At 32.8% G+C, this 21,816-nt stretch overlaps 5 protein-coding genes across 8 annotated transcripts; 3 read left to right on the top strand and 2 right to left on the bottom strand.

Annotated features, from left to right (window-relative positions):
* The first annotated feature begins 2,943 nt into the window (after positions 1-2,943).
* LOC126686858 (protein transport protein SEC23 C) lies at positions 2,944-10,746 on the top strand. 4 transcript variants are annotated; one of them, XM_050381128.2, is made up of 12 exons: positions 2,944-3,837; positions 3,916-4,089; positions 4,269-4,430; positions 5,112-5,254; positions 7,047-7,122; positions 7,195-7,370; positions 7,472-7,553; positions 7,954-8,037; positions 8,857-9,018; positions 9,120-9,383; positions 10,188-10,292; positions 10,375-10,746. In XM_050381128.2, the coding sequence occupies exons 1-12, from the start codon at positions 3,109-3,111 to the stop codon at positions 10,513-10,515; spliced, it is 2,298 nt and encodes a 765-aa protein (XP_050237085.1). In that variant the 5' UTR covers positions 2,944-3,108; the 3' UTR covers positions 10,516-10,746. The 4 variants fall into 4 exon arrangements, with proteins under 4 accessions (XP_050237085.1, XP_050237086.1, XP_050237084.1 ...); XM_050381129.2 differs by having other exon boundaries at positions 5,112-5,260; positions 7,472-7,547; XM_050381127.1 differs by having other exon boundaries at positions 5,112-5,260.
* Positions 10,747-13,436: 2,690 nt separating this feature from the next.
* Positions 13,437-15,482, top strand: LOC126687977 (uncharacterized). The gene is made up of 4 exons (XM_056106388.1): positions 13,437-14,054; positions 14,317-14,890; positions 15,147-15,328; positions 15,429-15,482. The coding sequence occupies exons 1-4, from the start codon at positions 13,437-13,439 to the stop codon at positions 15,480-15,482; spliced, it is 1,428 nt and encodes a 475-aa protein (XP_055962363.1).
* Positions 15,483-15,513: 31 nt separating this feature from the next.
* LOC130015637 (uncharacterized) lies at positions 15,514-16,422 on the top strand. Its single transcript, XM_056106142.1, has 2 exons — positions 15,514-15,760; positions 15,882-16,422. The coding sequence occupies exons 1-2, from the start codon at positions 15,554-15,556 to the stop codon at positions 16,185-16,187; spliced, it is 513 nt and encodes a 170-aa protein (XP_055962117.1). The 5' UTR covers positions 15,514-15,553; the 3' UTR covers positions 16,188-16,422.
* Positions 16,423-16,754: 332 nt separating this feature from the next.
* On the bottom strand, positions 16,755-17,819 carry LOC130015625 (uncharacterized). Its single transcript, XM_056106097.1, has 2 exons — positions 17,702-17,819; positions 16,755-17,554 (listed from the first exon to the last, which is right to left on the bottom strand). The coding sequence occupies exons 1-2, from the start codon at positions 17,780-17,782 to the stop codon at positions 17,024-17,026; spliced, it is 612 nt and encodes a 203-aa protein (XP_055962072.1). The 5' UTR covers positions 17,783-17,819; the 3' UTR covers positions 16,755-17,023.
* Positions 17,820-19,589: 1,770 nt separating this feature from the next.
* Positions 19,590-21,613, bottom strand: LOC126687976 (uncharacterized). Its single transcript, XM_056106387.1, has 3 exons — positions 20,957-21,613; positions 19,744-20,586; positions 19,590-19,652 (listed from the first exon to the last, which is right to left on the bottom strand). The coding sequence occupies exons 1-3, from the start codon at positions 21,320-21,322 to the stop codon at positions 19,590-19,592; spliced, it is 1,272 nt and encodes a 423-aa protein (XP_055962362.1). The 5' UTR covers positions 21,323-21,613.
* Between the last annotated feature and the right edge of the window lie 203 nt (positions 21,614-21,816).

Below are 21,816 nucleotides of genomic sequence, written 5' to 3'. Positions count from 1 at the left end.
GCTATCGGGTCTGGTCGAGCTTCCACCCTTTTCCATTAGGGAAGCTTTTCTTGTCAATATGTAAATAACACTTTGAAATTTTAGATGTTGCAGTAGTATGTATAGGAATGCTATGCCAATGGCCATGTCAGGGTTCCTCTGTTAATATACTCAGATAGGAACCTGACATTGTCTATCTCTCCTAGGTGGCTACTTTTTAGGAATATGATGTTTAGTGGTGTCCCTCTACGGGTAGGCCAAGTTTTGTGTTTGTGGTCTGCAAAGACACTCTGCATAGTTCTGCTGGCCTTACGTTTGTGTGCCTGCTGTGCGAGTTTTTAATATATTTGATATAACGCTTTGAAACAGAAAGTGTTGGATATTTTTTATTAAACATATTATTGGGATGTGTGGTTTGAAACAGGGATGTCTGTGAGGCAAGACACGTGAGCTAAGTCCCTCGACTACCGCACCAGTTTTCAAAAATGCGCTTGGGTTAGAATAACTAGGGTTATTCAACCAGCAATTCTGAAAACAGATTTCGCTGTATGAATATTTTTAGAACCGTCTTTACGTTAACGAAAAAATGTTTTAACGGCGTTTTCTGAAAACGGGTCGTACGCGAGGTACGATCTATATTTATATTTGCGAAAAAATTATAGAAGTTTCAGGCTTGCTACGGGTTTCAGAACAATCATTCCCATTTCCTAGCGCCGGTCTCGGCTCGAGTTTCGGGGTGGAAATCGGGTCGTCACATATGGTTTTGAGTTGGAGCGTAGCCGGGATTCAAGAATCCTTTTAGTTTGGCATTTTGTGATTTTACTCGATTAACGTGATTTTATGACTGGTGATGTAATCGAGTGTTGTTTTGTGTGTTGTTTGCCTCATTGTGCATTGCTGTGATATGGTTGTCTCGTGTTAGAATTCTAGAGTTAAGCATGGTTTTTTTCGTACTGCTTATTAACTAAGTCGTATTGTGTTAGACCCGCCTATATCAAGGGAGTCCGCGTCGGAGACGGTGTAATCTCGAGGAGCGATCCAGTGATAGAGATTATACCGCGATTGCGTGATTTTTATGAGTCTTATTTGTTATATTTATTTTACTAAGCAAATGTTATTTTAGTTGCGCAGTATTTTATTATAGCTTTTCCATATGAATTTCAAACAATCGTATGTAAAACATGGAACGTGCTGCCTAATGTGTTGCATTAGGACAACGTGCGCACCAGTAAGAATCGATTTAGAAATGTGAATTTACACGTGTATCGAGGATATAGTATTGCGGTCGATAGATTACTTTCTCGGGCTATGTATTGTAGCAATAGTACTCGGTGGATTAAGTTATCGGGCTATACACTAGTGGAGTACTCGGTGGATTAAAGTCTCGGGCTTCATAACTTGTGGACTAAGTGAAGTCGGCGAAGTACTCGGTAGATTAAATTCTCAGGTGTCACGACTCTTTGGATAATGGAATTAATTAAGGATCAAGAGATTGATATGAGCGTTTAATGGGCTGAAGGCACTTATTCAACGAGAAAATCCTTTTGCTTTCTATGTTCTTTGTTTTGCCTATCAACTGCAGTTGGTGGTTGTTGCTATTGCAAAACATATTCCAGTTGTTGCTGAATTTTTTACTAACAGCAGTATGATTGTTAATGTTGCTGGTGTTTCTTGCAAAAGAAGAGATGATTAAACAAACATGGGGATGTTGATATTTTGGAGACATTAGAGACTAATGAGCTTTCTACTAGAAAAGGGCTTAATCAACCGACTAATTTTGCATGACTGGGTGATACTCGTTGAGGGTACACATCACTTCAGCCCGTTTGTTGTCTATGCGGAGTTAGACCTTATATATGCTTAAAAGAGTTTATGAAGATGGAACTGAAAAAGAGCCGAGGGGCAATGCAAGTGCCTTGATTAAATTGATGGAAGATTTTCACTTTGTATTTGTTCTGCATCTGATGTTTAAATTATTGCGTATAACAAATTCATTGTCGCATGCATGCCTTGCAACAGAAAGATCGGAATATTGTTAATGCGATGAACTTGATAGAAGCTTTGAAAGTAAAGCTACAAAACTTGAAAGACAGCGGATGAGATGTTTTGTTACATGAAGTCACCATATTTTGTAGCAAGCATGGCATTGTGGTGCCTGATATGGAATATCAATTTCTAATTCCAGGACGGTCTCGCCGTGCAAGGCATGGTAACTTGTTTTCATCATCATCATCATCATCATCATCATCATCATAATGAGGTTTTTCTTCCTGTGATTGATTTGCTTGATGTTGAGATGAATAATAGGTTTTATGAATCTAGCACTGCATTATTAAGATACATCTCATGTCTTGATCCAAGAGACCCTTTTTCTAGATATTATCAACACAGTTTGATTTATCTTGCTGAACTCTATTTTGATGATTTTTCTGCGATTGACTTGCACTTCTTGAGAGATGAGCTAAATACATGAAATAAGAAGAAGTTCTGATTTTACTGGTTGTGAAGATCTTGCTATCCTTGCAATTAAGATGGTTCAAACTGGTAGACATTCTATGTTTCCATTGGCTTATCGTTTGATTGAGTTGGCTTTGATCTTACCGATGGTCATGACATCTGTTGAGAGAGCTTTTTTTGCAATGAAGCACGTCAAGTCAGATGTACGGAATAACATAGCTGATGAGTAGTTGAATGATTTGATGATATGCTTTGTCGAGAGGGATATATTTGATTTCATCGACAATGAAGATATTTTACAACATTTTCTAAATAAAGCAAACCGGCGAATTCAACTTTCCCCTTTTATCCTTTTCAATATTTAGTGTTTTATTTGTGTTTTATTATTATCAACTCAATATTTAACACTTTAATTAAATAATTTTTTATTTAATGTACTTTTATATTTTTATATAAAATCTCGACACCTCTAAAAAGAAATTCTGATTCCGCGACTGGATTAATGACAATAGATGAGTATAAATAGTTGGGGTTTGCTTTGGCTGATCAGCCTAGTCCTTTTAACTATAGACACATGTATTGAGTGGAGTATTGATCCAGGGGAATATGATCCGGAGATAACAAATTTGTGCAGACTACTACTGCTAGGGGAGTGTTGAATTTGATCGCATAATGGCGGAATTCATGGACCTGGAATCGCAGGATGGAGTGAGAATGCCGTGGAACGTACTTCCGGGGACCAAGCAAGAGGCTAGCAATTGTGTAGTCCCTGTGTCCGCTATCTACACTCCGATCAAGCCCTTTCCCAATATGCCCGTCCTCCCCTATTCTCCCCTCCGTTGCCGCACCTGCCGTTCGGTTCTCAACCCTTTCTCCACCGTTGATTACGCCGCCAAGATCTGGATCTGCCCCTTCTGCTATCACCGCAACCCTTTCCCGCCTCACTACGCCTCCATCACCGACGACAATCTACCCGCGGAGCTCTTTCCGCAGTACACCACCATAGAGTACGAGACGCAGAGCCCCGGGGAGAAGATGTCCTACTCGTCCATTTTCATGTTCGTGGTGGACACCTGCATCATCGAGGAGGAGATGGCCTTTCTCAAGTCTGCCTTGTCCCAGGCAATCGACCTTCTGCCAGACAATTCGCTCGTCGGCCTCATCACTTTCGGGACCTTGGTCCACGTTCACGAGCTTGGCTTCGGCCAGATCCCTAAAACCTATGTTTTCAAGGGCTCCAAAGACGTCTCCAAGGAGCAGCTGCTTGACCAAATGGGCTTCTTTCTGAAGAAGCCTAAGCCCCCAGCTGGTGTCATTGCCGGCTCCAGGGATGGCCTCTCCTCTGAAAGCATTTCTCGTTTCCTCTTGCCTGCCTCTGATTGTGAATTCACGCTCAACTCGGTAAAAATTCATTTTCATTTCTAGTTTTCACTTATTTGACTTTCCCCTGACTTTTAAAACTAAAGCAAAAACAAAAAGGTCTTGGAGGAACTGCAAAAGGATCCTTGGCCACTTCTACCGGATCACCGCGCTACCAGGTGCACCAGCACGGCTCTCAGTGTTGCTGCCAGTTTATTAGGTGCTTGTGTTCCCGGCTGTGGAGCTCGGATCATGGCTTTCATCGGCGGTCCATCTACCGAAGGACTTGGTGCTGTAAGTCCATCCTCGCTTAGAAGCTGTTACTCATATCGTATGCAACTCCTTGACTGTTATTATGTTTTCATTTGGCAGCATTTATTAAGTTCAAGTGAACTGTTTTGATTATGTATTTCAGCTTCACTTCATTTTCCAACACTTCATCATATTTGTTGCTTTTTGTTTGGGGTCTCCAGATTGTGTCAAAGAACCTCTCCGAGCCAATCCGTTCCCACAAGGACCTGGATAAGGATTCTGCTCTCCATTATCATAAAGCTGTCAAGTTCTATGAGGGACTTGCGAAGCAGCTAGTGCATCAAGGTCATGTACTTGATCTGTTTGCTTGTGCACTTGACCAGGTAAGATTCAACGTGTACATCAAGCACGTAACTTCCTGCAAACTGTCTGGCAGTAGATTGTACTAAATGACTTATCTGTGCTTCATTTAACACTTTATCTTCCTGGACTTAATACTCTCCAAGTGAAGTCTAAAATAACTCAAGGATCAGTTAACTCTGAACTCTGTCTGGGACCATTCATATGGATTCTAGTTCTAAATTGTGCTCGTCCCTTGGATGTGAGTTTTTCTGATGTACCTGGCGTCTACTAAATGACTTATCTGTGCTTCATTCATTTAACACTTTATCTGCCTGCCTTTCAGGGTTTGGGGCGACTCGGCCATCACCTGAGTCGCCTCACGCCTCAGGAGCGCCTTTAATAATAATAACTATGGTACCTGCCAATTTTTTTTTTCTTTTTTGCACTGTGTGTCCTTTAGTTAAGTGCATAATTATGACTGGACTAGGATATATCCCTGCCAATCTTCATATCCTACTTCAGTTGCTTATGCTTAATTAAACATTTTTTTTTCCTTTCATCATGTAGTTCGTGGTCCCACCCATGCAACACATATTGTCCTTTTTACTTTTTAGTTCAAGTTTTACCTTCCATTGTTTAGTTTGGAGTGCATATTTTTGCTTTGAACACCTCATAAGGCTTGAAATTCAAACATGAATTTTCATCTGTCTCCTCTTTTTAAGGTAGGGATTGCTGAACTTAAAGTTGTTGTGGAAAGAACCGGTGGGCTTGTTGTGCTTGCAGAAAGCTTTGTCCATTCAGTATTTAAGGACTCGCTTAAACGTGTTTTCCAATCAAATGACTATGACCTTGGACTATCATCAAAGTATGTGTGAGTTCATCCTTTGGTTAATTTTTTAAAAGTCGCAGATCTATTTATTTGTACAATCGTAAATTTGATTGTATTTGTGTCTACCTTCATGTCAAACCTCCAGTTTTCCTTGCATATTGCACTTTGGAGATGGTCAAACAATATTTGTATCTTGTCACATAGATGTATATATTTGTTGAATGCTTCATCAACTATTAAAATTTTAACTGACCATTTGTTGACAAACCTCAAGAAAAATAATGTATGAAGGCTCCTGCGTTATTAAAATTTAGAATCCATTTGACTTACTGAAATATCTTCCGGTAAAAATAATATATCTTCTTTTGTGTAAATGGCATTTATGAAACTTATTTGGAATTTGTTTACCATGCCAAGTACATGGGATTATGCTTGTTGCAATAAGTTTATACCTATATTTTTATTTGTTTTTCTATAGTACTCCCCTAGCTCTATATATCAGTTAACATTAAAAAAACAAGTGAGTGTAGTTGTAAGTGTAAACGGGCCGAGTCGAGGCCGAATTAAGCCAAGTTAGAACTCAAGTGTGTTATATAGGCTTGGGCTCGAGCTCGAATAGGCCTAAATTTTCAAGCTCCAGTTCAACTCGAGTTTAATAAAAATAAAATAATTATTAACAAGTTACATATTTGATGTATTTTATTTTTTTCACTATATAATATATAATTTAACCAATTAAAATGATATTTACCTAAATTTAGATATATAAAAAGCTAATACAATAAAAAATAAATTATTATTTTATATGTACTACGTGAGGTCTGTTTAGGCTCGTTTTGGCCAGCGAGCCTCAGTAATTGATACTCGAGCTCGGCTGTAGATGAAACTCGAGCAGCTCGAGCTCGACTCGAATTTTTTGAGCCAATCTTGAGTTTTTTCCGAGTCGATTTTGAGTAACTCACGAGTAGCCCAATTCGTTTACACCCGTTGTGACCACGATCAGCCATACTTGGGAATGATTGGTGATGGTTATTGACGACGTATAGTCATGGTTTTGTGTACATGCAGTTGCTTCATAGGCTCCTTTTATTTTGATGAGTATGAAAATTATGACATGTGCTAATAGGAAGCTGAGCTACTTGAAAAATCTAGGAAAAACCCCATTTTGAAGCCCCTGTATTTTCATCGTTTTGTTAATCTGGTCATTTTCCAAAGTTTTGTATTCATTAGGTCCATGTACTTCATGGATTTGATTTAATAGGTCCTTTTTGGAAGGAAGTTGCCGTTACCATTACCACGTGGAAAATGAAAAAGTGGGTTTGAGTTAATGGGTTAATGTGTTAATTTTTTTTATTTAATAGGTCTGTACTTTAAATTTTTTGTTTATCTAGTCCTTTTACTTTCAAATTTTTGTTTATCTAGTCCCTCTTCAAGTTCGGTCTTACGCACGTTTCACGATGAGTGTCGTGCGCACTCCTTTGACCAAAAAAGGACTTAGAAAGTTAGACTAGATAAAGACAAAATTTTGGAGAAGGACAAGTTAAACAAAAAGGTGAAGGTACATGGGCCTCAAGATGGGTTTGACCAAAAATCTATAGTTGTTTTGTTAACCTAAATAAAGCATTTCCCTACATTGACTAATTTCTTTGAAGTACCCAAACTCAGGAAGCACCGATTAAATGCTATATGAAATTAATATTTTTTGCAAAGCTAATGGAGTTTATGTTGTATGTTTCATGTTTTTTGTCAAGCATTTTGTTATTGATAATAACATATCATTATTAAAGCTAAAGCTTCATCAATTGTATCTTCCCCATTGTGCATGCAGTGGTATATTTGAAGTAAATTGCTCAAAGGATGTCAAAGTTCAAGGCATTATTGGTCCTTGTGCATCACTTGAAAAGGTATATCTATCATAACAAATAGCCAACTATTTGTCTTTCTCTGTTTCTCACCATTTGTTAATTACTGTGCAGAAAGGTCCTTTGTGCTCCGATACTGTTATTGGCCAGGGGAATACCAGTGCATGGAAGATGTGTGGAATAGACAAAGCTACAACTTTATGTGTAATATTTGAAATAGTGAAGAAGGACAATCCTGATGTTACGGTTCAACCTTTAAGCAATCAATTTTACTTCCAATTTTTGACTTAGTATGGACTCCAAAGTTATTATTTCTTGAGTGTTTCATCTACCTGTTTACGCTTAACAAAGATAGATTAGTCTTTGGCTTATAACTGATTTTTTGGTGCAGTTACCAACATAGCACTGGTCAAATGAGACTTCGTGTTACAACCCTCTCTAGAAGATGGGTTGCTGGAAGTGGAAGTGTACAGGCAAGCTCTCTGGTCTACTTGGTTGTATTTGCCATTTTTTGCTTGAATAGTAAGATAGAAAAAACAGAATCTTGTATACCTAGGAGGCAAAAAATACTTGTTGGACTATGCATATGCTAATTTGTGCTGCACTTCTAAATGCCTTTACACTGGGTAAATATGTTGAATATGAAAAGGGTACTATAGACAGATTGTTGGATATAATTTACAATTTTTTTTGAACTTTCAAATTTAACAATAAAAATAATGTCAGATTGTCAGGTAAGTTTTTCCATCGTTGAATATTGAAGGTGATTGATTTTTTTTATGATTATGAATTTTTGATTGTATGATTTGACATTGTTTCAATTTTCTTTTTGTCTCAATGTTTGTCTTTCTTCTTTTAAATCTGAACTAAAAGTTTCAGGATTTGATTGCTGGATTTGACCAAGAAGCAGCTGCTGTAGCCATGGCACGCCTAGTTTCTTTCAAAATGGAAATTGAGGTAATAAGCAAATCTTTCATGGCCTTCTTTAAGGTCCATAACCAAAAAAGGTTGTTAGGTCCCATAATCCCTGCTGCACTATGCTTCAACTTAAATGCCGCCGACTGAATATTTTGGATGAACTTAAGGATTTACATCTAACATGCTCACTGGCAGAAACTCTTATAACTACTAGTTTCGCATTACGTGCTATGCATGTGGCTCGTAACGTAACTCGTCAATGAACATATTAGTAAATTTATCATTATTGTATCAATTTTTTATTTATAATTAATATTAAGTTAGTTAAGAATTTTTGTAAAAGTAAATATAATATATTCGGTTATAAATTTATTTTCCATACTGAATTTATTCTTGTTTCGGTTTAACCATAATTAAATAATTAATTTAATTAACTTATTTTTATTAATTTCTATCTTTAAAAATAATAAGATAGAAATTTAAATAATATTATATTGATCAAATACAATATTTTAATTTTGTAGTTCAATCAAACTAAAAGATAGGTATTCCTACTAATTTGGAGACAATTTAGTTATTTTTTACATACTAAAAACTAAATTGGAGATAATTTAGCTACCTATTCTAATTAGGACTTTAATTACAATAGTGATTAATTAAATAACTAATTAGTTAATGACTATAAAATCTTTATTTAATAGTAAACTGAAAAGGATTATTCAGTAAATTTGTCTGTCCTCCCCCCATCCGTGCTTTTATATATAGTATAGATGAGAAAAGAACAATTTAAACACCGAGTGGCATATAAGGTCAAAAGAGGGCATTATAAAGCTATGCATAATAGTACTTCTCGTGCAGGCCGAGTTTGACCCTATAAGATGGCTAGACAAAGCATTAATACATCTATGTTCAAGGTTTGGAGACTACCAGAAAGACAGTCCGTCTTCTTTTAGCTTATCTCCTCGGCTTTCGATATTTCCTCAGTTTATGTTTAACTTACGCCGTTCACAGTTTGTTCAGGTAAGTCAGCTGTAGATTTTACCGTTAGGCACATCAATTTATATCTAATTTAACTGAACTGAACTACTGATCATGAGTTCTAATGCATGGAATTCATGCAGGTCTTCAACAACAGCCCAGATGAAACAGCATACTTCAGAGTCATACTGAACCGGGAAAATGTTGCCAATTCCGTTGTGATGATACAGCCTTCATTGATTTCTTACTCATTTCATTCAGGACCAGAGCCAGCACTATTAGATGTAGCTGCCATTGCAGCTGACAGGATTCTGCTTTTGGACTCCTATTTTACTGTTGTCATTTTCCACGGTGCTACTATTGCTCAATGGCGGAAAGCTGGCTACCACAATCAACCAGAACATCAGGTAGTTTGTTAAGATGTGGAGCGTAAATTGTGGAAAAAAAAACCCCTTCATTTTATTTTTAGCTTTAAAATATGCTTCTCTTTGATTAATTGTGATGTCTAATGTTGTTTAGAGTCTATACTCCATTCTTAACTGGACACTGATTTGTGGATATGAACAGAAAACCTTTGAGTATAAATTCTATTTAAATTAATATAATTGGCACCAAGAAAAACTAATATCTAAGCTAAATAATAATTAGTGAACTATTAGTTTACTTTTTTACTTGAGTGAATCTGCTCCATGACAATTAGATTTTCAAATAACTTTGTAGTTGATATGGTTGGTTTGATATTTTTCTTTTGGTCGCTTTTTTGGTACTTTTTTCTGTTTTCAAATGGAAGTTAAGTTTAAAACTTACATTTACTCTTGTTTTGTATAACTATGCAGTAATCAAATTTTGTATTTAAAAAAATATAGTGGAACTCTAAACCCCAAAAAAGAAAACAATGTAAATTAATGTTCTTGAAATTTTGGGATGAAAAATTAGTAATACAATCAAACTTGAAGAAAACACAGATTCTAATATGCTCTCAAAACATCATAAATGTTTGAGAATCTCTGTTAGTAATGTAATGCTTTAGAAATTTAATAAATTATTAGTGTAGTACACTACTGGCAACTGCCAAGTTTGAACAGACTAAAAGTATACTGGAACTTTATTGTACCGTAGATCCAAATAATAGCAGTGGTGGTATTAGAATTTGCATCGAATCAGTGGATCCTAATAACGCCTTTTGTTTTTGATATGTTTTGTTATTGCAGGCATTTTCCCAATTGCTACAAGGTCCTCGTGATGATGCGGATGCAATAATAAAAGAAAGGTTTCCAGTACCTCGTTTAGTGATTTGCGATCAACATGGTTCACAGGTACTACTATCAATACTTCGTAGTTTGTACTGGTTAATGTGACATATACATGTAGAGACAATTTATTTGGGTGTCATTGCAGGCTCGCTTTCTCCTAGCAAAATTAAACCCGTCTGCTACATACAACACTGATTCTCCTCTTCCAGGCGGTGATATTTTATTCACAGATGATGTGAGCTTTGAGGTTTTCATGGACCATCTCCAGAGACTAGCAGTTCAATAACTATTTGAATGATGGCAATTTCGTGAACCTTACCTGACATATTTGTACAGTCAGTATACGGGTTATTTTAGGCTGCTTCTTTGGTTTAATCATTAAACTGATTCTAATGTTTTTGATCCAGTCTACGTTAATTTCAACTCAGGCATAGCATTGCGATATAACCTGCTTGCAATCACATCGCAATTTTTTTCATTTTTTTATGAAAGGCTGAGTTTCATTGATTGAAGGCCATACCCATCTTCAGGATCCAGTATCTTTTATCTTTTTGTTTATGTAGTCTTTTTCTAAAGTCTTGCATTCATTTAGGATTGTACTTCAAGGATATGATTCTCATTTTTTGGATGAATCACTATATAGGGGTTTTTACACAATCACCGGAAAAATAGAAAATATTTATAAAAATGCTACCGAAAAGTTTCCTTCACAAACAATACTATCTTTTTAAAAATATTTATAAAAATGCTATCTTTTTGTATACAAAAATATGATTTTGTATACGTTCAATACAAAATTCGTGTATAAATCAGATTATATATGAATTATATACAAAAAATTATATGATAGAAAAATATAGATGCTGAGAATTAAATAGGGATTTTTATACAATTCATTAATTTTGAATGTAATTCATATATAATACTCCCTCCGTCCCAAGTAGCTCAGCTTACAAATTATATATGTTTTTTTTTTGAAAAAGAATCGGATCTGAAAATAAAAATATTAAATTTAAAAAATGAAAAATGAAAAATGAAAATGAAGCCAAACTGAAAATCTAAAAAGGACCTAAATAGACCATACATACAACAAGAATAAATTCTATATTTAAAAATACAAATTTTAGATATATACATATAGATATGATTTCAAAAAAAAAAATCTAATGGCGGCGGTGTGGAGGGGACGAGCGGCAGTGGCATGAGGCGTGAAGGGGATGAGTGGTGACGACAGTAGAAGGATGGTGGTGGTGCAGTTTGAAAGATGAAGTTTGATAATGGGCGGTGGACATTAATGGAAGAAGTGAAAGGAAAAAAGAAATTAGGGTTTCAAATAATAAAGAGAAGAAAAAATAATGAAGAAAGAGAAAGTAGTATTTTTTTTTTGATGAACCAAAAATATATTAAACCACTAAAAGAGGCAAAAACCAACTAGCAAAATTTTCGCACAAGAAGTGGCTCACCTTAAGTGGCTCACTAGATGCTACGACTTTGAGAGAAGGAAAAAAGTTACAAATCCGGAAATAAAATACAATCTGGATTTAAAAAAAGAGAAAATTAGGGAATTACATAAATAAGTAAAATAATAGCAAATACCTACCGCAATTTGTGGACTTAACTTTCATACCTAACCGCCTCAACCAATTACTTTTATACCCTGATTTATTTGTTTTTATACCTAAATAATACTCCACGTGTTTTCATTGTAACAAACTTCTTCTTCCTCCTCAAAACTTTCAGCTCATCTTTTCTTCTCTTTTCCAGATCTCAAAATCACGAATTCTCTCTTCAATATTCTGTCAGATTTACTCGATATACTGCTACATTATTCAAATTCATTCATTACGATCATCAATAACTGCGAATTCAGCAAAAAACGGTAAAAATTTGTTCAATCGAATTCTTTTACAGTTTTAGTATGTTTAATTAGGTTTCAGAGATTTTTCGAACATTTTATCTAATTTAAAACGTAATAAAATTTATATTACAGTTGCAAACTGTTTCATTCGTTTACTTTTTTTATCGTTTTTTATATTATCGTATTCATATAATTTCTATTTTAGTTTATATGTTTTTACAACAGTTGATAACAGCTTCAATGATATGTTTCATTAAAACTGATCTAAATTAAAAACGTATAGATCTGTTGCAAACGGTAAAAACTAAACAAAACAGTTTATTATTATATAAAATAAAGTATAGTACAGTTTCTAATAGTATCAAATGAATTATAACAGTTTCAATGTGTATAAACCTAATTTTTGAATAAAATTTAATTTTATATCAAATATTTTTAATTATTTTAAAGTTTAAAGCAGTTGCATATGTCATTTACATTTGTTGACAACAGTTGACATTAGTTTAAATCTTATTTTACATGAAAATATATCTATTGTAGGTTTAAATGTTGAAATTAGTTTAAATGTTGATTGACATTAGTTTAAATGTTAGTTGATATATTGTTTAACATTAGTTTAAATGTAAGTTTACATGTGTTTACAATAGTTGACATTAGTTTTAATCAGTATAATTTAGATTTTCTAATTATTTAGATTTTTTTATGTTATCAGATTCATACATTTTTTTATGTTATCAGATTCATACAATAGTTGATAACAGGTGCAATAATCTAATAATTAAATAAAACAGTTTATAATTATATAAAATAAAGTATAGTACAGTTTCTAAGAGTATCAAATAAATTATAACAGTTTCAATGTGTATAAACCTAATTTCTAAATAAAATTTATTTTTATATCAAATATTTTTCTATATTTTAAAGTTTAAAGCAGTTGCATATGTCATTTACATGTGTTTACAATAGTTGACATCAGTTTAAATCTTATTTTACATGAAAATATATCTATTGTAGGTTTAAATGTTGACATTAGTTTAAATGTTGATTGACATTAGTTTAAATGTTAGTTGATATATTGTTTAACATTAGTTTAAATGTAAGTTTACAGGTGTTTACAATAGTTGACATTAGTTTTAATCAGTATAATTTTGATTTTCTAATTATTTTAATTTTTTTATATTATCAGATTCATACATTTTCTGTTTTATTTTAATTTGTGTTTACAATAGTTGATAACAGTTGCAATAATTTAAAAACTAAACAAAACAGTTTATAATTATATAAAATAAAGTATAGTACAGTTTATAACAGTATCTAAATTATTTACTACTTTAATTTTTACTTCAGGAATGGAAGATTTACAGATTTTATTACAATATGATGGCTCATGGGAAGATAATTCATCTTATTCAAATTATAGAGTATCTGGAATCATATTACCAAAGAATTGTAACTTCACAAATCTTGTTGATATAATCTCTACTGAAATGAAGATTCAGCTTAAACAAAATAAATTAGTTATTAAGTACAAAATCAGTGATGATTGTCCTCCAATAAGTATTGAAGATGATGCAGGTCTTACATTCTACAAAGAGCTTAAGAGAAAAGATAATGACATTACAAAATATAGAATATGTGTAACATTAGAGAAAAAGAGGAAAATAGTCTATTCTAGTGAGACATCAAATGCAACTGTAAACCAAGATAACATGGAATTGGTTTTACAAAATAACATGTTGTCTATGGAAGGAGAATCTTCAGCATTAAGAGAGACATCAGAGAATAGCATGAATATGATTGAATATGCAAATCTTTTATCTGATATTGGAGAGACATATCTTGAGGAAGACTTCCAAGAATTTGTTCAAGGTTCAAGGGATATAGAAATTGGGAAAAAGTACAGGGATAAAAATTCATTGAAGAGTGAAATAAGCCTCTATGCACTATCAAAACATTTTCAATTCAAGGTACATATAATTTATTAGATTACTTTTTATTACTACTGTTTCTTTAACAGTTTACAACAGTTTCTAACAGTTTATAAATCAATATCCTTTTTAGTTTATAACCGTGTAGTACATTTTCAAATATAGTTTCGAAGTGTTTATATAACAGTTTCAATTGTTTTGTACTTCCTAAACTGTATTCAACCGTTTACAACACATGCATACAGTTTAAAAGTTCGTTTCATATACAGTTTCTAATGGTGTACAACATGGTTTATAACAGGTAATCAGATCATGCACAAGGCAATACAGGTTAAAATGTGTTGATGAAGAATGTCAATGGAATCTATACGCTTCAAAGATTGGTTACACAAAAGCATTTGTGATCCGCAAATTTGTTGATATTCATACTTGCCGTTTGGAAAAGAGAATGGGCAGTCAATGTCAAGCTAGTTCAACCGTCATTGCAAATATTATAAAACATAAGTTCATTGATGTGAAGACGATTTATACACCAAATGACATTAGGCGAGACATGAAAAATGACTACAGTGTTGATATGGACTATTGGAGAGCTTGGAGATGTAGAGGAAAAGCTATTGATCTAATAAGAGGAACACCAAAAGAATCATTTGCGCAACTTCCAAGTTATTTACACATGGTAAAAACAACAAACCCCGGATCCTATGTAAAATTAGAAACTGATGAAGATTCTGCTTTTCTATATGCATTCATGGCACTCAATGCATCAATAAAAGGATGGAAACATTGCATGCCTATTGTTGTAGTGGATGGAACATTCTTAAAAGGTCCATATGGTGGAACACTACTTGCGGCTTCGACCCATGATTCAGCTGGTAAGATTTTAAATTTTTTGATTATGAAACATTCATAAATACAGTTTACAACAGTTGCAGATAAAGTAAAAAACTATTGCAAACCGTTTCATATAAGTTTTTTTTATTTTTAATAGTCTTTAATACAGTTTACAACTGTATCACCTATAGTATAAAACCGTTGCAAACCGTTTCAATTATATATTCTTTCAACATATTTATGATTATTTTGTATTTTATAAAGTTAATATATTAATTAATTTTATATTGTATACAGGAAAAATTTTCCCTCTTGCCTATGCAGTGACAGACTCTGAGAATAACAATTCATGGAATTGGTTTTTTGAAAGTATGATGGAAGTTTACGGTGTGAGAGAAGGAATGTGCATAATTTCAGACCGACATGAAAGCATAAAAAATGCAATAACAGATGTGTATGGTGAAGAAGTTAAACATGGGGTATGTATTTTCCATTTGCTTAACAATTTGAAGGTAAAATTTAGAAGAAAGCAAAAGGAAATAAAGGACATATTTCTAGCTGCTGCTAAGGCCTACACAGAAACAGAATTTAACTACCAAATTGCAGAAATGGATGCTTTGGACAGCCGAGTAAAACCATATCTTGTAGATGTGGGATATGAAAAATGGGCATTATCAAAATCAGTCCATAATAGATTCAATATCATGACATCAAACACAGCTGAATCATTGAATGCCGCCATCAACAAAGCAAGAGAGCTACCTATCTCAATGTTATTTGAATACTTGAGAAGCTTAACTCAGAGATGGAGTTATAAAAACATACATTTGGCAAGATGTACAATTACAACACTGATGCCTAAACATGAAGAAAGTTTGAGGGAGAGCTTCATAAACTGCATTAAACTAGAGGTTAGTTATTACCAGTTATAAACGTTGCAAACAGTTTCTAACCTTATCAAACGGATTTTATAACAATTTCTATTACAGTTTCAAACAGTGTAAATTATAATTTTTTTACTTTTCTTTGTAGGTGGAGCAAACAAGTGATGAAATATTCAAAGTTAGTAATGGTGACAAAACAAACACAGTCAATATTATGGAAAGAACTTGTACATGCAAAAGGTTTCAATTGGATATGATACCGTGCATACATGCTTTAGCTGTTTTTAATGACAGGCATCAGGATCCTTATGAATACTGCTCAAAGTATTACACAAAAAACGAAATGCTAGCTGCTTATGAAGACATAGTCTATCCAATTGCAAACGAAGAATCATGGGATATTCCAATAGAAATAAAAAAATCAAGTTGTTCTAACACCAAAGGGAAAGGTTAAAGCAGGTAGACCAAGAAAACAAAGGATCAAAGGACCAAATGAAAAGTCAAACAAAAACAGATGTGGAAGATGTGAAAAATATGGTCATAATAAGAAGACATGTAGAAATCCTCCAAAAAATTGATACAATTCTTGTTTGTATTTTTTAATATTTTTGAACAGTTTTAAATAATTTTTTTCTTATTGAATTCATTGTAAGACAATTTACATAATAGCATTGAAAAAAGTTACAATCCGTCTCTTTATATAAAATAATTTTTAGATCAGTTGCAAACTGTATATAACAGTATATAAAACAGTTTCAAATCATTTCAAAAACATATAAGACTTTATGGAACAAATCAAAATGAAAAATCTTTATAAACTATTATATACAGTTTGCAATAGTATATAAGACAGTTTAAAATGAAATATAAATGTTTATATAACAGTTGCATACGGTTTACAAAAAACAACTTCCACTAGAATAGTCAAATGTAATAACAGATAGAAAGATACAAAGTCAAACAATACAAAAATATGAAAATTACATATTGTCATATAAAACTAAAAACAATAGTTCAACAAACAAAACAATAGCAACCAGAGTATTCTAAAATGAACTACTCAGACACATAACCACTAAAATTCTTCCACAAACCATACATGTATAAATTTGTAGCATATCTTCTCCGGTAAATATCAATATTTTCAATCTTCACAAAATCAGCACTAATATCTCGTCCTTCGATAAGATATTCAGCAAAAGTTGTGATGAAAACTCCACAATCTCTAAAAAATGAAAAAATAAAAAAAAATAAGAAAACATAATTGTTAAATAATGAAAATGAAAACAGTTAAGAAACATACCCTTTACTTTGTTGAGGCATGTTCACAACAAGAGCAACACGAAAAGGTTCAGTACGCCCCTTACCGACATAAGCTTCAGAATTAAAATCAATATCATTCCGTTCATAAAATCCAACCTCGTCTAGGAAAAAAGGCAAAACTGTTGCATAACCGCGCACCACTGACATAGCAATACAATTGTAGAAATCAGAGGATAAGGAATTGTAGACGTAGAAGCAACGGTGGTCAAAGTCCATTCTCGCCAGAATAAAATGATCTTGCTCCTTTCCATCAACCTTTAAATGAATAGCAAAAATAACGTTCTTCTTATCACACCAAGCGATTGGATAATATCCTTCCTCTCCTAGAATTATATTAAACATAGTGTCATGGTACATCCAATCCCCTATTTCCTTGCCCTCCAACAAAGATTTATATGTTGCTTGAACAAATGCGTCAAAGGCGATGCCAAGGACAGTATAGCCATTCCGTAATATAGAACATTTCTTCCGCAAATATCCAAAGAGAATATCAATATGCTATGAAAAAAACAAACAGAAAATTAATAGCATAAAAAATGTCTAAAATAGTTATAACAGTTTATAAGATAATCTATTAGAGAATATAACAGTTTATAATAGTATATAAAAATAAAATACAGTTTCAAATTAATTAAAAATACTTACATCAGACTCCAAATAGCAACCACTTTCAGAGAGTTTGTAAAAGAAATCCTTCTTTGAAACGCATTCGCCACCAAGAGACATAGTTGGAACCAACTTTCTTGATTTCAATTTATACAATTCATTGCTGTAAACATAATAATAAATATTAAAAATTGTTAAATAAAATAAAATTAAAAATATAATAGTAATAATAGTAGATTACCTTTTCTTTTTTCCCTTTACGTTCTTAGTCGGCAAATCAACGATGTCAATCTCTACCCAATTGTAAAACTCCGCCTCCCAATCAAGATTATGCTTCTCTCCAACATTTTCAACAGTTAGTGGACAATGATCTCTAAATACATTGCCCATATTCTTAATTTTTTCAGGTGTATCAAAACATTTGAATGGAGATTTCAGCACACTTGAAGGATTAACCTTTCTCTTGCGTTGATATTTTGTAACCTGCAAAATTTAAACAAAATAATAAGTTAATAAAATAAATATTGGCATATTCAAAGAAAAAGTTAAAGAACATACCTTTGTAGGTACATATGTTGCTGTATCAACTAAATTTTGTAATTCAGCTGCAGTTACAATAGCATCAATGTACTTTCCATCAAGATTTTCCAAAAAAGAAGATGTAGCGGGAAGAGGTTTTTCCGACGCATTATCGCCCTTAGAATAGAACAAACAAAATAAAATAGTTTATAAGAGTATATAACAGTAGATATAATAAATTATAACTGTTTAAAAAAAGTTAAGAATAACTATTGTACCTCTAGAACATTCACTTTTTCTATAGCCACATCAACAGTACTCTCATTAACAACACCAAGAGAATCAGTTTGAACATTCTCTTTTTCTAGAGCCTCATCAATAGTACTCTCATTTTCAACACCGATAACATCAGTTTGATCATTAACTTTTTCTAGAACAACAGCAACCGTACTCTCATTTACATCACCAACACCTTCACTTTGATCATTAATCTTGCATAAATCAAAAATAAAAATAAAAAAGTTTAAAACATTTTTTTAAAACAATAATAAAATGCACCGACAAGGTATATAAATTCTTACCATCTCATGAGTAATAGAATCAATTTCTTTCTCGTAAGTACTAGGGAAATTAAGATCACTAGCATCATGAGTAGTTTCATCATTGTCATGCTAAAAACAAAAAAACAAAAAGTTTAAAACAGTTTATATAAATGAATACAAATGAATACAACAGTTTATAAAAGTATTAAATATAAAATTTACCTTCTCATTGCTCATATCAGCTAAACCATCACGAGAGTTCTTCTCGATTTTTACATCATCTTGAATATCAGCTTCCTTATTAAATTCAGTAACTTCAACATGCTCTTTTGTATCATTTTTCTTTAAAAAATAAATAAATAAATGAAAAAAAAATCAGTAAAAAAATCAATATTCATAAAAAAATAAAATGAAAATATAACTAAAAGTATAAAATATACCTTTTTCAACACAAATATCGTATCATCATCAGATTCAGTCTTCTCATCATCCTCCGTTTGAAACTTTAAATTTTCAATTAAATCAACTCTTTTCTCAAGCGATGAAATATCTTTCTTTAAAACTTCAAATTTACTGTCCACATACGCCTTCAAATCGCGAACAATATCAGCTTTAAAGTCCTTAAAAAACTTTGAACATAATGACTGCACAAGATTATGAACAGGAACACCACCACCCCCATCGACATTCTCCTCACCAATAACATTTTCGGCAGCAACTGAGTCGTTAAAACCTAATTCATTCTCATCAGGTTGAGGACCTAACCCACCAAAATCTAAACCCGATACTTCATCTTCAGTAGCTTCTATGTTCTTCATTGAAACCTAAAATAACAAACAACCAATTATAAAAAATAGAAGTTTAAATCAGATAAATACAAAATGAAACAGTTTACAACCCTTTGCAACTATTACTGCAACCCTTTGCAACTGTTATTGCAACTACTAATTAAAAGCTTTATAAAGTATACAAAGACCACATATATTTAAAATAAAATGAATATGATATCAGAATAATTACCTTCATCATGCTATCTTTGAAAAATTTGTAGTCCACATCCTTTAAGTCCGATACGTCATTTGGTTTCCAACGTAGCATACGAGGAGACGCTTCAGATTTGGCTAACTTGACAAGAAAGTCGGGTACACGAACCAAGCACTCATAAAACCATATCTGAATAATATACGGAAATCCGCTTAATCTGTAAAAATAACCGTTGTTTTGGTAATCCTCTGAACTCACACCAACTAGCTTATGCTTTAAAGCACCTACTGTTTTTTCAAAGATATATCTGCCCCAAGGAAATTCATCAAATCTCTCACAGTCAATCAAATGTACAAGCTTCATCTCAACTCTAGTTTCAGAATGAGTAGATAATAGAAGACACTGAATCAAATATATCTTAGCAAACTTCACAGCGTCCTCATTATCATTTTCCCAACAACGAGACATAAACTTTTTCTCAATAACTTTTCTACTAACCTTAGATTCATCTTTGAAATATTTATCACAAAAACTACTAGAATGGCAGAATTCAGAATAATCAGATTCATCCCCGAAACAACGCAATCCAGTAAGAATAACAAACTCATACATACTAAATCTCATTTTCCTACTACAAATATCAAACCACAACTCTTTATCATCTGAAAAATAAACCTCCCTTAACATCAAAGAATGTATCAACTGATGTTGCATAAGAGCGCTATCAAAATCAAAAAAAATACCAAAGCAACTATCCTTAAGCTTGACAAACTGATCCTTCGATAGAATTCTCCTAATATTTGCACAAACAGAAAATGAATATGGAACATTGACTTTTCCAAAAAAGTGCTTCCTTGGATCAACCACAAAGTCAAAATTCTGAAAATTAACAACAAAGCATAATTAAAAAACAATATACATTATAATAAATAACAATACATAAATAGCAATTATATCATTTAAGGTTGATAAAACAGTTTCAATTACAAATTAAAACAGTTTCAAACAGTTGCTAAATCAGATTAATACAGTTGCAAACAGTTTCAAATAATTGCTGATACATGTTATCCTGTTTTTAGGACAATTTCAAACAGTTGCTAAATCAGATTAATACAGTTGCAAACAGTTTCATATAGTTGCAAACATATTCATATAATATCAAACAGTTTTAAAATCACCTAATTATAATTTAAAACCATAATATCAACATAGAAAAATAAGAAATATCATAATAAAAACAGTTAGTTACCTTATTATTACTTGAAGGAACATCTTTATGAGCAAATAAGCGTCTTCGATTTGGTCTTCTATGACGAACATTTTTTTCAGTATCTGAATAAGGTTCATTATCAGATTCTTCAGAAACAACCTTAACATTCTTCTTACCAGTAACATTCTTAACCTTCTTCACTGAAGCAGAAGCAGATTGAACATTAATTTTCTGTTTTTTCTTTACAGGAGACTTAACACCAGCTTTCTTACAAGGAGATTTCAGAGTTCGTTTTTGTTTTTCCTTGCTAACAGGCATAACAACAGGAGTTTGAGGCTTCTTCGCATGAGCCGCAATCTCATTTAAGCTCTTATCAATATCATCATCAGACCTTGTATTAACCATTTTTCAAAATCTAATAATAAAAAACAGAATAGAAAACATGCAAACTCCAATTAGAAAAATCAGAAAATACCTAGAATTAAGAACATAATACATAAAACAATATAAAATCAAAATCAAAAACAAGAATACATGAAACCGAAATAGAATACACAACATGCAAACAAAAATAGAAAAAATAAGAAAATACCTAGAATTAATGGCAGTAGCAATGGATGATTGAAATAACGAGCACTTTATAGGAACGATCGCAGAAAACCGTCAAGGAATGGATAGGGAAGAAGAAACCGTCACGGAGTGGGAGAAAGCAACTGTGAGAGAGTGGGAGAAAGGAAACCGTCGCGAATATTTTCAAATTGGAGAAGAAACCGCAAGAGAGAGAAAGAAATCAGAAAAGGAAAGAGAGAAAAAAGAGGGAAAGAGAGAAAGTGTGCCAAATATTTCAAATTGGAGTATTTTCACAAATAAAAAAAAGCCTTAATTGAGGTAGGCACAAA

This window comes from Mercurialis annua, linkage group LG6, assembly GCF_937616625.2.
Source record: "Mercurialis annua linkage group LG6, ddMerAnnu1.2, whole genome shotgun sequence".
Taxonomy (NCBI): Eukaryota; Viridiplantae; Streptophyta; class Magnoliopsida; order Malpighiales; family Euphorbiaceae; genus Mercurialis; species Mercurialis annua.
Note: the sequence above shows the minus strand (reverse complement) of the source record. Positions and strands in the feature narration are given on the sequence as shown.

Bases quoted from the DNA above. Each gene is read 5' to 3' on its own strand.
- LOC126686858 (XM_050381127.1), top strand. From the start codon at position 3,109: ATGGCGGAATTCATGGACCTGGAATCGCAGGATGGAGTGAGAATGCCG. The intron at 5,261-7,046 runs GTGAGTTCATCC...TTGTGCATGCAG, and splicing joins GGACTATCATCAAAGTATGT to TGGTATATTTGAAGTAAATT. The intron at 7,371-7,471 runs GTATGGACTCCA...TTTTTGGTGCAG, and splicing joins TACTTCCAATTTTTGACTTA to TTACCAACATAGCACTGGTC.
- LOC126687977 (XM_056106388.1), top strand. From the start codon at position 13,437: ATGGAAGATTTACAGATTTTATTACAATATGATGGCTCATGGGAAGAT. The intron at 14,055-14,316 runs GTACATATAATT...GGTTTATAACAG, and splicing joins CAAAACATTTTCAATTCAAG to GTAATCAGATCATGCACAAG. The intron at 15,329-15,428 runs GTATGTATTTTC...AGGCCTACACAG, and splicing joins GTGAAGAAGTTAAACATGGG to AAACAGAATTTAACTACCAA.
- LOC130015637 (XM_056106142.1), top strand. From the start codon at position 15,554: ATGACATCAAACACAGCTGAATCATTGAATGCCGCCATCAACAAAGCA. The intron at 15,761-15,881 runs GTTAGTTATTAC...TTTTCTTTGTAG, and splicing joins TAAACTGCATTAAACTAGAG to GTGGAGCAAACAAGTGATGA.
- LOC130015625 (XM_056106097.1), bottom strand. From the start codon at position 17,782: ATGTCTCTTGGTGGCGAATGCGTTTCAAAGAAGGATTTCTTTTACAAA. The intron at 17,555-17,701 runs GTAAGTATTTTT...TTTTTTTCATAG, and splicing joins GTTGCTATTTGGAGTCTGAT to CATATTGATATTCTCTTTGG.
- LOC126687976 (XM_056106387.1), bottom strand. From the start codon at position 21,322: ATGGTTAATACAAGGTCTGATGATGATATTGATAAGAGCTTAAATGAG. The intron at 20,587-20,956 runs GTAACTAACTGT...GTTAATTTTCAG, and splicing joins TTCCTTCAAGTAATAATAAG to AATTTTGACTTTGTGGTTGA. The intron at 19,653-19,743 runs GTAATTATTCTG...TTGCAATAACAG, and splicing joins TCAAAGATAGCATGATGAAG to TTGCAAAGGGTTGCAGTAAT.